The sequence below is a fragment of the Lonchura striata genome, chromosome 19, assembly GCF_050655825.1.
Source record: "Lonchura striata isolate lonStrDom1 chromosome 19, ASM5065582v1, whole genome shotgun sequence".
NCBI lineage: Eukaryota > Metazoa > Chordata > Aves > Passeriformes > Estrildidae > Lonchura > Lonchura striata.
The window spans coordinates 8,152,913-8,167,789 of NC_140721.1; the positions used below are offsets into that span (position 1 = coordinate 8,152,913).

The window sequence follows — 14,877 nt, forward strand, 5'->3', positions numbered from 1 at the left end:
CCCTTGGATTTGGATTTCAGGCAAAATTCTGTTCTTGAGATCCCTAACCCATCTTTGCAGCCTGGTCAGTGCTGTGAGCTTGAGGCACCAAATCTTGCTCTTGTCCCTGCCCTGGGACACTGGCACTAATGCATCCAGGGGGATTTGATGCCTGAAAAATCTCATTTTCCTGGGAGTGGGAAAGGTGCAGAAAAGCTTGGAAATATGGAGTGGATGCAACCAAATGCTCAGAAACAAGAAATAACTTAAAAAAAAAACCAAACAAAAAAAACCAAAAATAAATCAGTTTCTTTAGGCCAGTAAAAGTTTTATATAAGGCCTAATAAAGGAATACCAGACTTGGCTCTGAAAGCTTTTTCCCTTTATTCTGTGTGCTTATTGAAGTGAGTGAAGAGCTCCCCCAGTGATCAGGGGATCAATTTCTTCTCTAGCATTTTATCTTCAGGGAGATGTTGAGCTTCACATACTGAACATTTACATCAGTGCCTGATGCTGAAGGTCTCTGCCCTCAGCTGTGGTGTTTTCAGAAGGGAAGCAGGGGTGGCTCCAGGGCTGTTCTAAGGTGGGTTTGCTCTCACCCAGAGTCTCAGAGGCTCTGACAAAAGTCAGAGGATGAAACTCATTGATTATGAAGAGAATGACAGAGATCAGGGGATGAAACTCCTTTGAGGCTGATGCAAAGAGTGTTCGTGTTGATTGAGGCAGGGTAGCCCTGAAAAGGGCTGAAATTCCACTTGCAAACGTGCTGCATCCCAAACCCTGGTGTTCCTCATCTCTAGCATGAACGTGAACAAGGATGGAATAGTGTTTCAATAATGGCACAAGCAATTGATTCTCAAAAAGTCATCTTAGATGGCAGTAGGTAAAAACAGAGACCTTCGTGTCCTAACCTTTCCCTATCCAAATAGATGGCTCCGAAGTCACTGATTATTTGCATTAAGTCAAAATTATTTTAGAAAACCATGTTGTCCTGCTTCTCTGCGTTGTTGTTATAATTAACCTTTCAGACAACATGATAATGTTGATTTCCCTCAGTCTGATAATTAAATGTTGTTCTTTACTTTTTTTTCCTATAGGCCTCATCCCTAAAAAGGTCTGTGCATCTCTGACTGAAAAATTCAAATTTAATTTCTTACATGTGAATTTTCAAGTTTAGAAAATTAGAAACCTAAATCCAGACCAAAGTGTTAGAGCAGTATTCAGGTACAGCTGGCTGGAATTCTACATGGGTCTGCTCTTACAGTGGAATCTCCATGCCTTGCCCAGGGCGTCTCGTTGGGTAAACACTTCTTACATCCAGACCCAGCCAGAAGGAAGCACCAGGCACAGGATGGGATTCAGGCCAGCTCAGGCTGGTGTCTGGAAACATGTTCCTGTGTCTTGCAGGTGTTGTAAGTCGAGGTGAAGAGATCCTTATTTTGTGTCTACCCATGAGGGCTTTCCTCTGGGGCGTGTGCTGGGCCTGGGTGTCTGCTTTGCACTTATTGCCATCCTGAGTGGATGTTATTCCATCTGGCAAGCAAGCAGGTGCTCCTGTGCCTTCCTGAGGGTAGGAGGGATGGGTGAAACAGAGGAGCTGTCTGTGGATAAGCTGTATTGCCAAAGACTTTCTCTTCCAGACCTTAGTTTGTGGTTTTTCTCTACCACATTTATGAAATAATTGACTCTGAGCACATCCAATTGTTTGTTTTTAATGGGTGCTGCTCTGATGCAATTATCTGTGCTGCTGGCCAGGTATATCCAGATGTATTGCTCCTGGTGGAAGGTATTTCTTGGCTGTACATCTGTATTTAGTTGAGAACAGTTCCCATCTCAGTTTTGGAGACAAATTTCAGGAGATTACATTCTGGAACGAACATTTCCTCTAAAGAGAAAACGCCTCTAGTAACACCCTTTTCTTCTGCCAATGAGAGAAATTTATACTAGTGGAAAAAAGCCCCAAAACTGTTTATTAACAAAAAAAAAAAAAAAAAAAAAAAAAAAAAAAAACCCAAAAAACCAAAACAAAAAAAAAACCAATGGGAGGGAGGGTATAGGATTGAATAAATGCCAGATATGAACTCCCAGAAACTTACCCACCCACAGCAGAACAAAAAAAGTCAAAAATGCCTGGGCAAGAAGAAGACAGGGCTGACTGCATGGTCTGGAAAATGTGAAGGGTCCCTTTGTCTGTGGGAAGGAAAGGAGTTCAGGCTGGAGCAGAGCAGCTGAGAAACCTGCTGAGTTTTGGCATGGGTCTCCTCACAGCAGCCAGAGTTGGTAGGTTTTAATGCCCGTTCTCGTGGTGGTTCAGCTCCTCTGAGGTGTCTGGAAAAAAAACCAACCAAACCAACAAAAAGGAGGATTCCTGGCACAGCCTGCAGGCGAGGGGAAGGAAAGGGAAAACCTCTTTTTTGCTTCAAGCTTGCAAAAACCCAATCCAGCACAAGGAACAAGGCGTGAGCACGCTGGACTGAATGAGCTCACAGTCCCAGGTCCCTCTCAACAATACCACCAACATTCTGGGCATAGAGCAGATGTGTGCATAAAGTATCATCATAAAATCACCCCAGACACTTCCCCTTTCTGAATCTGAGCCTATGTGACTCACATTCAGCTGTCCCCTTTTCTGGTGGAAAGATGGGGAAGAGAATATTTTGGTTGTTTGAAGCCGAGTTTCGTGTTGTGCATTCCTGGGATGCTTTTCTTGGTTCTGGGAACAGACAGAACCATTCATCCTGGTGTGGAAAGACTGCAGGAAGAATCTAGCAGAGATCTAGAAAATGCTTGTTTGTGAGATCTGGTAAAAGAAATAAAAACAAAATAAGCAGAGCTGGTTGCATCCAGAGGAGCAGATGGGGTTTTCTTTACACTGTGTCTGCAGAAAGTCACATTTCCATGGAGTTTTGCAGGAAGGCAGAGGTACAGCTTGTGCAGGTAATACGGGGAGTAGGAATGATAAATAACATAGAGAATAGGAGGAAACGGGGTTTTTTTTTATAGTGTATCTGCAGAAAGTCACATTTCCATGAAGTTTTGCAACAAGGCAAATCGTACAGCTTGTACAGGTTATATGGGGTGGAATACAGGAATGGTAAATCACATAGAGAATAGAAATTTTGCGTTCCTTTGAAGTTTCTGGACAGAGCTTAAAGACTATTCTGGCTGATTTCAGTATCAGGGAAAGATGGATGGCTCATGTGTTTGTTACACCACATATCTGCCTGCGTTCAGCCTCTACTGCTGGAAGCAAATTTTTTGGAAGAGCTGGAAACAGGTTTTTCAGGAGGGCTCTGCTAATAGAGCCTGTTGGGAAGCTGAGGGTTCTGTATGGGAGCTCAGAGCACGTTGTTATCTCTAATGGAGCAGGGCAGTGCCCTGTGGAGATACTGGCCTGTGTCCCAGGCCAAGGAGATTTCTGCAGTATAAAAGCTGCATCACTCAGCCAGGAACTAAAGTGGGACCAGGATGGCTCAGGCAGCATTGCTCTGGGTGGTGAAGATGAGCTCATGGGAAGAGCTCAGTGTTCAGAGCTTCCTAAAAATCCGCTCATATATATTTGTGTTGAAGTGGGGTGGGAGCCTGCTGACAGAGGAGGAGTATCTGTCCCTAGCAGCACGTACAGACTTCCTTAAAAGCATCCCAGACATTTATTTTTATCTGTGTATTACTGGCAAACTGCATTTATAGTAAAATTTGCTCCACTTTATCCTTATTTTCCTGTGTGATGGTGAATGTGCAGGGGTGTGCTGAGGCTGCAGCTTGTGCCAGTGGCACTTCAGGTGAGTTTGCCCATCAGAGCCTCCCCAGAAGCTGGCATGCAGTGGGCACAGGGGACCTGCTGGGGCTCCCAGTGGATCTGAGAAGTTTTTGAATCTGTGACCCCAGTGAGTGTGACCATGAACTGGTTTTATTTCAGGATAAAAGCATCTCTCTGTTCCAAGGGGAGCAAGATTAGCAGCCTGTGGAGTTCATTTGGGTTTAGCATTAGTGTGTTGAAAGCAAATGTGTTTGTGTAAAGATTTCTGGCAGAAATATTTAAGTGGTGGGAATATACTTCCTGTTGTTTCTCTCCCCAGTGTAAAAATATCCAGTTGTCCTGAGAAGAAGCAGAAAATCACAATATCCTGTGATGGGAGTGGACAGCTGATCTTTAGGGATAATGAGATGTGGAGAGAGGATGAACTGAAGTTCCTGTTTCCTCAAAGATGAGCAGCAAAATAGAGGAACACACTAAATTGACTGTTCGCTAAAGTTTATATGGTTCTGGCTGCAAAGTTAAGGATCCAGAGATGCTCTCTATCAGAAGATTGAAAAACTGTAAAATCCTTTTATTCTTCTGTCACCTTTTCCTACTTAAATTCTTCCCTACTGCTGTTTTTTCCTTCCCAGTGTCTTTTTATGATCTTATCCACATTCCTGGTTAATTCAACCAGCTGTGTGGAAGCATCAGCAGCTCCAGGCTGCTTAATCCTGAGTACACCATCAGCCTTGTAACCAAAGTGTAGGAGCAAATAATGAGTCAATTCAGGAGTAAGGTCGTGTTGTGAAGAGGGCAAACTTTCAGGCTGGAGGTGATGGGTGGAGATCTTCAGCTCAAGCACATCACCTGCCAGCAGATGAGTTAGAAATCAAGTTTGTCTGCAAAATCAAAGCCAGCCCTGGGCAAATGTGTGGTATGAGATGGAGTGGGTGGGAGATGCCACATCTGATAACAGGAACCTGGCTGATCAGTGTTTCTCACCTGCAGATTCAGGTCCTTCTCTCCCTATTTTATGCTGAACAGAGGTGGAAGCTGCAGCCTCCTGTCCAGCTCTGACAGCTGTTCCTCTCCAGCTCTGCTGCAGAAAGTCTGGGTTTTTTCTCTTCCTTAAGAAGAGCTTTTTGCTCTTGTCTGTTTTTTCTGCTGTGATTGGAGCATCCAGCCCTGGCTTCTGTGTGAGGTGAATATCTGCAGGTGTCTGAATCCACCCCAGGTGTTGAACACCTTTATGGGCACGTGGGGAAAAAGCCTTGATCCCTCAGTTTGTTGCTCAGGCTCCCTCCCCAGGATGCCTCTGCTGCTCCCTCCTTCCTTTGTCTCTTTAAGCTGATGTAGGATGACTGACTCTTACTGCACTTTGGTGTTTTAGATATTTGTGAGCCCTCAGGAATACAGCTTTGGAATTCTCCTTGTGGTTTTCCCTCCTCTGTGTCTGCTTGCAGCTTTTCCCTGGAGCCCTGCCAGCCCTCTGCTCGCTCTGACCCAGCCTGTGTTCAAGTCCTTACTCATGCCTTAATCATTTCCCATCCTGTTATTGCAATTCCCTCCTTGCAGCATCTGTAAATCTTTGATTCTCAGGGGTGCTGCCTCTTTGCCCAGCAAGCAGTCCCCAGCTTCTGGCTGGTCCTTGGATTGCTCTCCTTGCTGTTAGGTTGGCATTGGCATTGTCCCTGGTTTGCTCTGCTGCCTCCTTTTTCCCTCCACATCCTAGCCTGCTGACTCCCAGCCTCAGCTTCCTTTTGGCTGATAGGCTCAATTTTTAAACTATTTTTCTTTATCCATTAGGAATGTTACTGCTTTTTTTTTTTTTTTTTTTTTTTTTTTTTTTTGACACAACTTAGTCATTTCCTTTATTTTTCCTTTCTTGTCATAAGATTGTGCTTGTTGATGCAACATCCTTGCAAGGAATTTGGAGGTTTTATTCCATTTGCCTCCTGGGAAAGGGAATGACATAAAGAAGGATTGTGACTTCACTGATGATGTTGGTAGAGTTATGTTTAATTTTAATGAAATCTTGGGGTTTTTTTGTTTTTTTTTCTTCAAATTTTCTTGTAAATCCATAGGATCAAATGCCCTTTTTTCTGTGATAGTTTTTGGATTTGTTTTTAAGGAAAGGAGCTGAAAATGCCATCTCAGGCACTGGCTTCATCCTTCCTTCCCTGCCAGTTTGGAGAGGCTGCCCTGAAGGCTGGTGGGACTCAGGGCTGTGCATGAAGGGTGGTGCCTTTTGTCAGGGTTCTGACAGCACAACAGAGGCTTGGCAGGTGCTGAACTGAGGCTTTAGAATTTAAAACCAGTCAAAACCATTCCAGTTGCTCAAATCCTAAACTGTATTTAAATTCTTGTTGAATGGCTCTGGGAATTTTCACCTTTGGCCCACGACTTTGATATCGATAAAAAAAAAGTAACATGAAGGTGGGAGATGAGGGAAATGACCACCCTTGTTTTGTAGGAGAAGAAATGAAAGGTTCTGACTCCTCTAGGGCTGTGAGGACAGAGCTTTTTGGGAGCCTGGTCCATGCTCTCCCACTCATCCTCGATCTGATTTCTTTGTGCTCTTCTCTCCCAGGTGTGTGACCATGGAAGAAGAGATGCACCATCCAGAGGCCTGAGCAGTGACACTGGGACAGCTCTTGAGACCCTGGCCACAGGAGCCCGAGATCCAGGAGAGCAATCATGCTGAAACCAAGTGGACTTAAAATCCCAGGCAGGGCTGGGAAGCACTCCAGCCCCGTGGGACGGGCGGCAGGGACCACCACGGCTGCTGCCACCTCTGCCTCCAAAGAAGGTAAAGGCTCCATGCAGGGCCAGGAGCTGCCCAGGGATTGCCTGGCGTGGAGGCAGTGGGCTGGTGGAGCCAGTGTTCCCTGGGATGTGAAATTCCCCCCTTGTATGTGGCTTGATGGATTAAAAACAAGTGTAAGAGGGTGGATGAATGGGCTCCCTCTCCCAAGTCGTGCACAGAGCTGGTTGTGCAGTGGGTGGGAGGCAGATGGATCCCCTGATGTTTAGGGCTGACAGAGGTGCCTGTGCAGACACTGACAGGGGAAGGGCTGACATTGGGCAGATGGGAACCTCCCCATCACCTTAAACACTGCCCTGTAGCCATTGCTATTGGCCTGTGAGGATGTAGGAGTAATAACTGAGCACTTAAGGTGATTTGGGCTGTGTGTTTATGTCAAATTAGTGCCTTTGTTTAAACAGAAGCATTTGAAGCCCTAAGATTTGAGTAATGACTTACCTTCACATACCTACACATCTTGCTGTTGTTGATCTATATCCAGTGTATACAGAAGCTATGCAGACTGCCCTTATCAGTATAATTAACAGTTCAATAGCAGCTGAGGGTGTGTTTTGCTTAGGATTCATTTTTCTGGCTTATTTGCTGATAGGTTTTTAAAAATTATATGTAATTTAGTAAATATTCAAGATGGGAGTTTTGCATGTTGTGTTTTTCATTTCACTTTGTTAAAAAAGGCTTTCTTCTTGCTTCTGGGGAAACACATCAGGATGTATATTCTATCAAAACTTGTACTTTCACTATATTACACTTTCATTTGAGAAGGTCACTGGTTGCTTCTTTAGATCTGCCAAGATCTTGTCCTTATAATTCAGGCCACTTCCTACATGCCTGGTTACTTTGCTGTGTGTTTCAGTCTCCTAAATATAGAACATTTAGCAGAATCAGGAAAACTTTTTACCTTTCAGGCAGCATTTTTAATCAAGGGCATAATATTGGTCAAAATTTGCTTTAGCATGCTCAGACAAATTAGTCTGGGATACTAATGCTGCAAAATGAGGGTCACCAGACAATGCTGTCTCTTGTCAGAGTAATGTAGAAGTGTTAATTATTTAATAAAAAAAAAATACCCCTCTCTTAGGTTCCTGTTGTGCCTGAGCACATTGGGATGGTGATTAAGGCACAGCCTCTGCACAGGATGTTCACACAGACTCTATTTGCTGCTGAGGCACTGACTTTGCTCCCTTATTACACATCAAGGGCTGTGCTTTGCTCATGGATTCTTCCAGCTGAGCTCTCTCTTCTGCCAGTGGCCAATAGTGTATGTATAACCTCTGCCACTGTAAATTCTTTCCCCAAACAGTATTGTAAGAACCACAGCTCTAACTTGGCTTTTTGCACATCTGCCCCTTTTTTTGGGGGGGGTCTATCTGCTTGAGGTCATGGGCAGAGTTCCAGATCCTCTGGTGTGATACAGAACTGCAGGGATTGAAAAGGAGCTGCTCTTCCCTTGCTGAGAACGTGGCCTTATGTGTGGGTGTTAACAAATGTTTGGATTGCAGTTTTGTGTAAATGGGTTTTAATATTAGAAAGCCTGATTTCTTTATTTTGTGCCCAAATCTAAGATACTGAAATATCCCTTTATTTGTTTCCTGGAGGAAAGCATAGATTGACAAGGAAAAAGTTTGATAGGTTTGGCTGTGTATTTTGAAGTTATTCTTCTGACCCTGTATTTCTGAATTTCCCCCTTGTTTCTCCATGCCCTCAACTGTGATTTTGGAATGACCCTGAACTCCAGTGATGTGCCTCTGTAACTCCCTGTTGTGACTCTCTCAAGGTGCTTTGGTCTGCATTTATAATTGCAGCGTGTTGTGGAGTTGCTTTCAGGTGATTTTAATCACATGAAAACCATTAAAATGAGGGAAAAGATCTGAGGCCTCTCTTCCCCCCAGAAGCTTTGGAGTGGCATCTCAGCAGGCACAGTTGATGTGTGTCTTGTGCTATGAAAGGGTCAGGCAGTGGCAGGGTCAAGGCAACTCTGGGCTGAATGCAGTGCCTGTTTGCTGGAGTTGCTTTGTGCCTTGTTCAGCCATCTGTCACCAAGGGATGTGCAGCCAAGCACCCTCTGTGGCTCCAAATGAAGTCTGACCTTTTGCTCAGGAGTTGTGAGTTTTATTCCTGGAAAAAGTGGGCATGGAGAAGGGGAGAAGTCTTGTGATGATGGGTTGGTGCTGTGTGACAGATGTACTGCTGCTCCTCTGCCTCTCAGGACAGCACAGGAGGCTCTTGGAACTGGTGGAGCAATCCCAGCACGGAGCCATTCCTACCTGGAAGGTGAGAACAGAGCACAGTGGGGTTACTTCAACAACGTGGGCTGGGTGTATAAGAGCCCAGCATGGGCTGCAGTGTTATCTCTGGCACCTTCTTGCTCAGAGTCCTGCTCCAGAGCTGTGTCCCTGCATGGCCTGCACCTGCTCTTCCTCCTGCAGGCCTCTCCAAAAGTCTGGCCAGCTGCCTCTTGCTCCTCTCCTTTCCAAAGATAATCTGTGAGCAAAGTGTGCATCCCAAAATCCTGCTGACTTACCTATATGTCCTTCTCTGAGAGCAGCAGCATCTGTGCTGGCTGTGGGGCTCAGCCACAGCACAGTCATGGGATTCAGCCTTTGGAAGGGGAAAAGTACAAGAGAAAATACTCTTTTTTTGTGTTAAATTGGTTTAATTCTGTTCCAGAGCCAAGTGTCCACATCACTGAAACCCTGCCCATAGCAGGCACTGATGTGATTTTTTGGGGATGCCTGCAGCCAAAGAATCTGGTAGATGGCAATGGAAGCTGGATTTCATTACGTTTCCTGGATTAATCAGATCTCGGCCACTAGACTTTATATGAGGTCCTAAAGTTGTATGAAGGAGTCTCTGTGTGAGGTGTTTGAGAAGTCCTGCAGAGAAACCATGAGCTCCATGACCTGTATGCACTGAAAGTGGTTCCTGGGAGGCTGACAAGGTTTTCCTGACTCCACAAAATTTCATTACAAGCCCCTGAACTCCTGCCTTACTCCTTGCCTCTGCACTTACCCACCTCCTGCCAGAAAAGCCAAAGGAAATGCCTGCATTTTCTGGTGCTTGATGGAAGAAAACCTGAGTGGTTTGGGTTATAAAATACAGAGCTGCAACACTCATCTGTGTGAATTTGCTACCTTGGTGGAGGATAGAAATCTCAAATATCCTGAAATGTAGTTGCAGAAAAGAACCATAAATCTAACAAAGCACAGAATTAAACTCCAGCAATGCCCAGTCTGTTGCCTCTGAGATGTTCCTTGGCTCTGGGAGCTTGGGGCTGGCTCAGAAAGACCCCAAAAGGGAATTTTATCTTTCAGATTGCATGTTAAGAGAAGATGCCTGTTCTCCAGTTGTGCCTAAGATATGTCAGAGCCATTAGCTGCAAATGAATTTTTAAAAGCTTCCCACTTTGATCCTCCCATAAGTTTATCAATCTTGTCTGCACAAGTGCAAGTGGAGGTACTTCCCTTTATTCTTACTCTGAAATACACAAAGTTGCTTTGATTTCTCCTTTCTCTTTTCCCCAGTGTTCTGTTTATATTCTTTTGTAGAGAGTCAAGTGTCTCTTATCTGTCTCTCATTTCTCTCTTCCTTTCTCAGGCATGGAGATTCCTCTTCAGCATTTCCATGTACTTTTGACAGCTCACATCTTATGTACCAGAAAAAGGGTCGATGCAGATGGGAGATGCTGTGTGTGCATTTCTATAGAATTCCACAATTCATGGCTGTAGGTTTCTGTAGAGTCCAAACGTGCTGCAGTCACACTGAGCCAGCTTGTCACACATGCTGCATCAGAGTTATTTTTCCTGAAAACATATTCAGAGTCAGTTCTGCTCATGGAATGTCCTGTGTCCTCTTTGAACTTCCTTGAGTGGAGAGTTGTTGTGTCTCCTCACCTGAGCTGGTGCTGTCACAGAGCCATTAGAGTTAAGAGCTTTTGTGGTGGTGGTTTGGGTTAGGTACGTTGGCTTGCTGTGGTTGTGGTTTTTTTTTTAAAAACAGAAATTGCAATTTCCACTGAAAGTCAGTGGGCAGCTGACGTGGACTCCTGGAAGAAATTAGCCCTGAGTAATGTCCATGCTGGTTATTCTCCTCCTTTCTCTCCTCTAAAGCTGGAACAATGGAAAAAATAAGTTCTACTGCTTTGCAGTAACTATTTTCCATAACCAGACTGAAAATTCATCTCTAGCTGCCTTAGGAGAGGATTTCCCACAAATGTCTTGGCTTATTTCCCATATTTCAAGTGAGGAAAGTCACTGCTCTTGACCCCACATTGAAGAGAGGTTTCTGTGCTAAAGGTGTGGGTCGAGGGCAAAGGGCTCTATATAATATTTGGATTTCTTGTTACAAAGCTCGTGTGCCTCAGTTCCTTTCCCACCCTCCTAATGGAAGAGCCTGCTTTTGCAAGATGGAGAGAGAATGGAAGCTGTGATGAATGGGCTCACAGAGCCCTCCCAGCTGGTGGAACAGGTGAAAGCTGCTGGGAAGAGAAGCATTCACATTTCAGAGTGGGTTTTGTCTGCTCAGAGCAGTGTTAGAGTAACGTGGTTGGAGGAGAAATTTGCCTTTCATACTTCATTTGGCTGTCAGCTGGCTCCAGTGTTTGTTTATAGTTCATAAATCTCTTGTTCAATTAAAAAAATCTAGCAAAAGATAGAGGACAAAAGAAATATTTGTATGTGCAGATGGAGCTGGGCAACACTGAGACTTCAGTGCTGGAGGCAAAAAAAAAGCCCAAACTTATTAAGTTTTCTGTGAGACTTCAGCATCCAGTCAGGATCCAGCATAGACCTTAGGTTTTACAGATGGATCCTGTCTTTCTGAATGGGCAAGTGCAAGTATCTGCCACAAGAATTTCATATTTAGGCATGCTAACAATATCAAAAAGGTTTTTCAGCAGTTACCTAGTTTTATTACCAAAAACTGTGCTTTGAGAGCTAAACTATACAGCATATTGCTGGGAGCCTAGCAATGCCTTCTTGTTTTCATATAAGTGTGCATGCATTATTTTTCATGAAGAATAAATGCACAAGGCTAATAATGTTGGCATAGTGTCTGCTTCTGCAAACACTGTGTGTTGCCTTTGTTCACTAAAAAATAAGAGTGAAGCAGACTGGAACATTCCCAGGACCATTAAAGAGAATGGGATGACTGGCTCCATAGGGTAATTAAACTGAAATATGCTGTAATGAGGATTTGATAAGCCTGAGCTGGGTATTGGGTCCTACTCACTTGCATTTGGGGTTTGGGTACTGATGGCTGGGGCTGGTCCCTGCTGGGGGACACTTACTGCTGTGCCCTGGGACTGAGTTTGCATGAGGGGGTTAATCACATTTCTAGACAAGAAAATTTTTTTTAAAAATTATGTTCTCGGGGCTGCTTCTAGTGTGAGACTCAGCAATTCTGTGGCCAGGTGTCTTTTGATCTGTACCTGCCTCAGTTCTGCTGGAGGACCCTCAATCTCACCACCACTTGTGCATTTACCACCTTGCTCTTGCCTTTCCCAGTGGAAAATCTTCATTCCTTTTTATTTGCCTGCCACAGTATTAACAGCAACATCTTGGTAAATTAAATTGGAAATCAGTTGTTTGCCCCCCGAGTTTCTCAGCATGTTTTTTAAGTTAAATTGGCTCGATGCATAGCAATAAGAAACTATTTCTGTTGCTTCTAGAATTTTCTGTGGAAAAAAACAGAGGGAAGGATGGTGTCCTTCCTGGGGAATTTATGGCTCAGTATTAAGAGAGAACTTGGGGAGGTGGTTCTCAGGTAATTATTGGTGGTTTGGTGGTGTTTTAACACAGGCTTTTTTTTTTTTAAAGCTGCAAAAAACTGCTGAGATGCTCTAATTTTTGTACCAATTTTGTATTAATTCTAATTCCCAAATAAATATTAAAGACACTAAACCACTGTGTTACCTGCAACAAAATAAATAGGATTGTAATTTCCGGAGCAGCTGATTGACTGGCACAGACATTGGGACCTAATTCTTGTCTGCTCAAAGGCTTTGTGCCTCTTGATTAGTATTAACTTGGGGTGTTGTGTGCTGGTGAATTGAGAGAGAAGCCCCCACATCACGGGGCCAGAGGCTGCTATTATTTCTAGCAAACATTTAGTTTTGCTGTTTTGCATCAGGCCTCATGGAGTGATCAGTATTGTCAGCTCCCATCTGAGTGCTGTCCTCAATTAAATCCATGCTGCAAGCCTGGGATTAATGATGCTGCTGGAAACGAGTCACTGGTGGTGGTGAAGTTTGATTAGCTCTTGCTTTATGTTAATGGCTCTGTGTGCACAGTGTCTTCAGTTCCTTGGGGAATGAGGAGGTCGAGGTGCCAGGGAGGTGTTTGAGGATCAAATGCCTCTTGCAGTGGCAGCAGGTCAGCACTCCATTGGCAGCCAGAGCTGCAGGATCCAGGTCTGCACAGGCAGTCACCTGGAGTTAACAGGTATCTGAAAGAAAGCCAGATTGTTTTTAGGGGCTGAAGAGGAAAAACTGCAAATGAGAGTTGCTGTTTTGCTGATCCAGGATGAGGTACAGCTGAGGAGTGGAAGTGCAGCAACCATGGGAGCAGCTCTGCTGGGGGATCATTGGAGGCTGAGTGTGCCCCCCATTGCTGCTGGGGGCTTGGCTGCAGTGCCCTGGGTGGTGGTTATGTCCCTCCATACAAATCCAGTCACTCATGAGACCCTGCATATTTGTTCTCATCCTCATGGCATATCCTATGCCAAAGCTTTCTGGCTTGGTTGTGGACCAACCACTGGACTCTTTGCACAGGGCTTGTATTCAGCTCATACATACTTTCCTGAGCTGCTCTGCCTGCCCTGCTGCACTCTGAAATACCTTTTGTACTGGGGTTTCTGAAGTTGGGTTTCACCCTTGCTGGTTCCCCTCCTAAAGGGAAGAAATACCTTTGGTGGCTTTCCTCTCCCAAGAAGTGATTCAGTGCATGCCAAACAATATAAAATGGCATTGAATCAATCTTAGTTTTATCAGCTTTACAGGTAACATAGAGATAACTGTGAGTCTGATTTTAATTGTCTTAATGATTAGATGCTCTTAGAAGGATTTGATGTAGTTAATCCTTAATATTCAGCTTGTTCATTGTGGATGAGGCACACACCAAAGACATATGGAGGTCAGACGCCCTCCTGCTCTCTCTCTCTGTAGCTCTTCACAGAGCAGCAGGGAAAGAAAATCTGCTTTCCCACAGATGTTCAGCTTATGGAGGCTGGAATATAATGAACTGGATCCTATTCAGCTGGGCTGGGGTAAGTATGCAGTAGCATCACTGTGGTTGTGCTTAGGCCCATTGGGGTAGGGATGCAGGAGGGATCTGCTCCTGCATGTTCTGCCTCCAACAATTGCACTAATCCAGCTAGAGCAGATTAATCATTAAAGGCCTCAGCCAGTATTCATTGAAATTAAAGGCAAGAGTCCCTTTGCTATAGATGGATTTGGGATGAGAGTGTGCAGAATTAAAGTGGCATCAGACTGTTGGTACAGAATATTTGCAATAGGTTGGAGTTAACCATCACACACTGACCCTGCATGTGAGCATCTTCCTTTTAAGCAAGGAAGGTGACTTGAACTCCACAAAAGCCTTAAAACGTTTAGAATACAAATATTATTCTCTATTTATTTTAAGTTCAGTAGGATATTTACTTTTTAATGAAGATGCTAGTAAGTAAATTAATATCCTGTTCCCATAAAAGAGTGAAACTGGTTCTTATGCAGGAGTGAGAACCGTAGGAAAACACTGGTGATCACAACACTCACTCTGAAACAATAAGAGTTGTCAATATTGAGCTGTCTGTGACTTCAGCAGCTCTATTCAAAATACAGTTCTGGTCTCTGCTACAAAATGTGTTTGGCAATGCTGTTCTCCAGCACAGTAAATGTGTGTCCTGGGTGCTACGTCTGGACTGTGGACCAGAGGATGCAGCAGAGTGCTTCACTCCATGCATGTGTTTGCAGAATTCTTTGTGAGAAAGGAAATGTCTGTGAATGGGAACTTTTAAATGGTCTCAGAGGAAGGCAGTGATGAACTTAGCCATGAGTACCTCTTAAAAGCTGAAGCTGCACCAAGGTTCAGGAGTTAATTTGTGTGAGGTCGTGCAGTGCCAGTACTCCGTTGTAGGGCAGTGTTGTGCAGGAGTTAACTCTGCTGCAGGACTGTTCCCAGTCTGCTTGAGGAATTCCTACCAAGCAGGAGCTGTAAGTCATTCTCACTTTCTGTAATTAAAAGCTTCCTAGGCACTCATGAAACCTCTCTGTTCAAGACTCTGAATGCCTCACCACCTCCTGTAAGGCTTGAAGCCTGTGACAAATTATTACAAGTAT

General features: G+C 44.3%; 1 protein-coding gene across 4 annotated transcripts in view; it reads left to right on the top strand.

Moving 5' to 3' along the window:
• Positions 1-14,877, top strand: part of CLIP2 (CAP-Gly domain containing linker protein 2) — a 75,939-nt gene that overhangs the window by 9,229 nt on the left and 51,833 nt on the right. For all 4 annotated transcript variants that reach the window (XM_021551041.4, XM_021551039.3, XM_021551042.3 and 1 more), the window contains exon 2: positions 6,312-6,530. In XM_021551041.4, coding sequence (XP_021406716.1) covers positions 6,419-6,530 — 112 coding nt within the window. In that variant the 5' untranslated portion in view covers positions 6,312-6,418. The remainder of the gene's footprint in view (positions 1-6,311; positions 6,531-14,877) is intronic.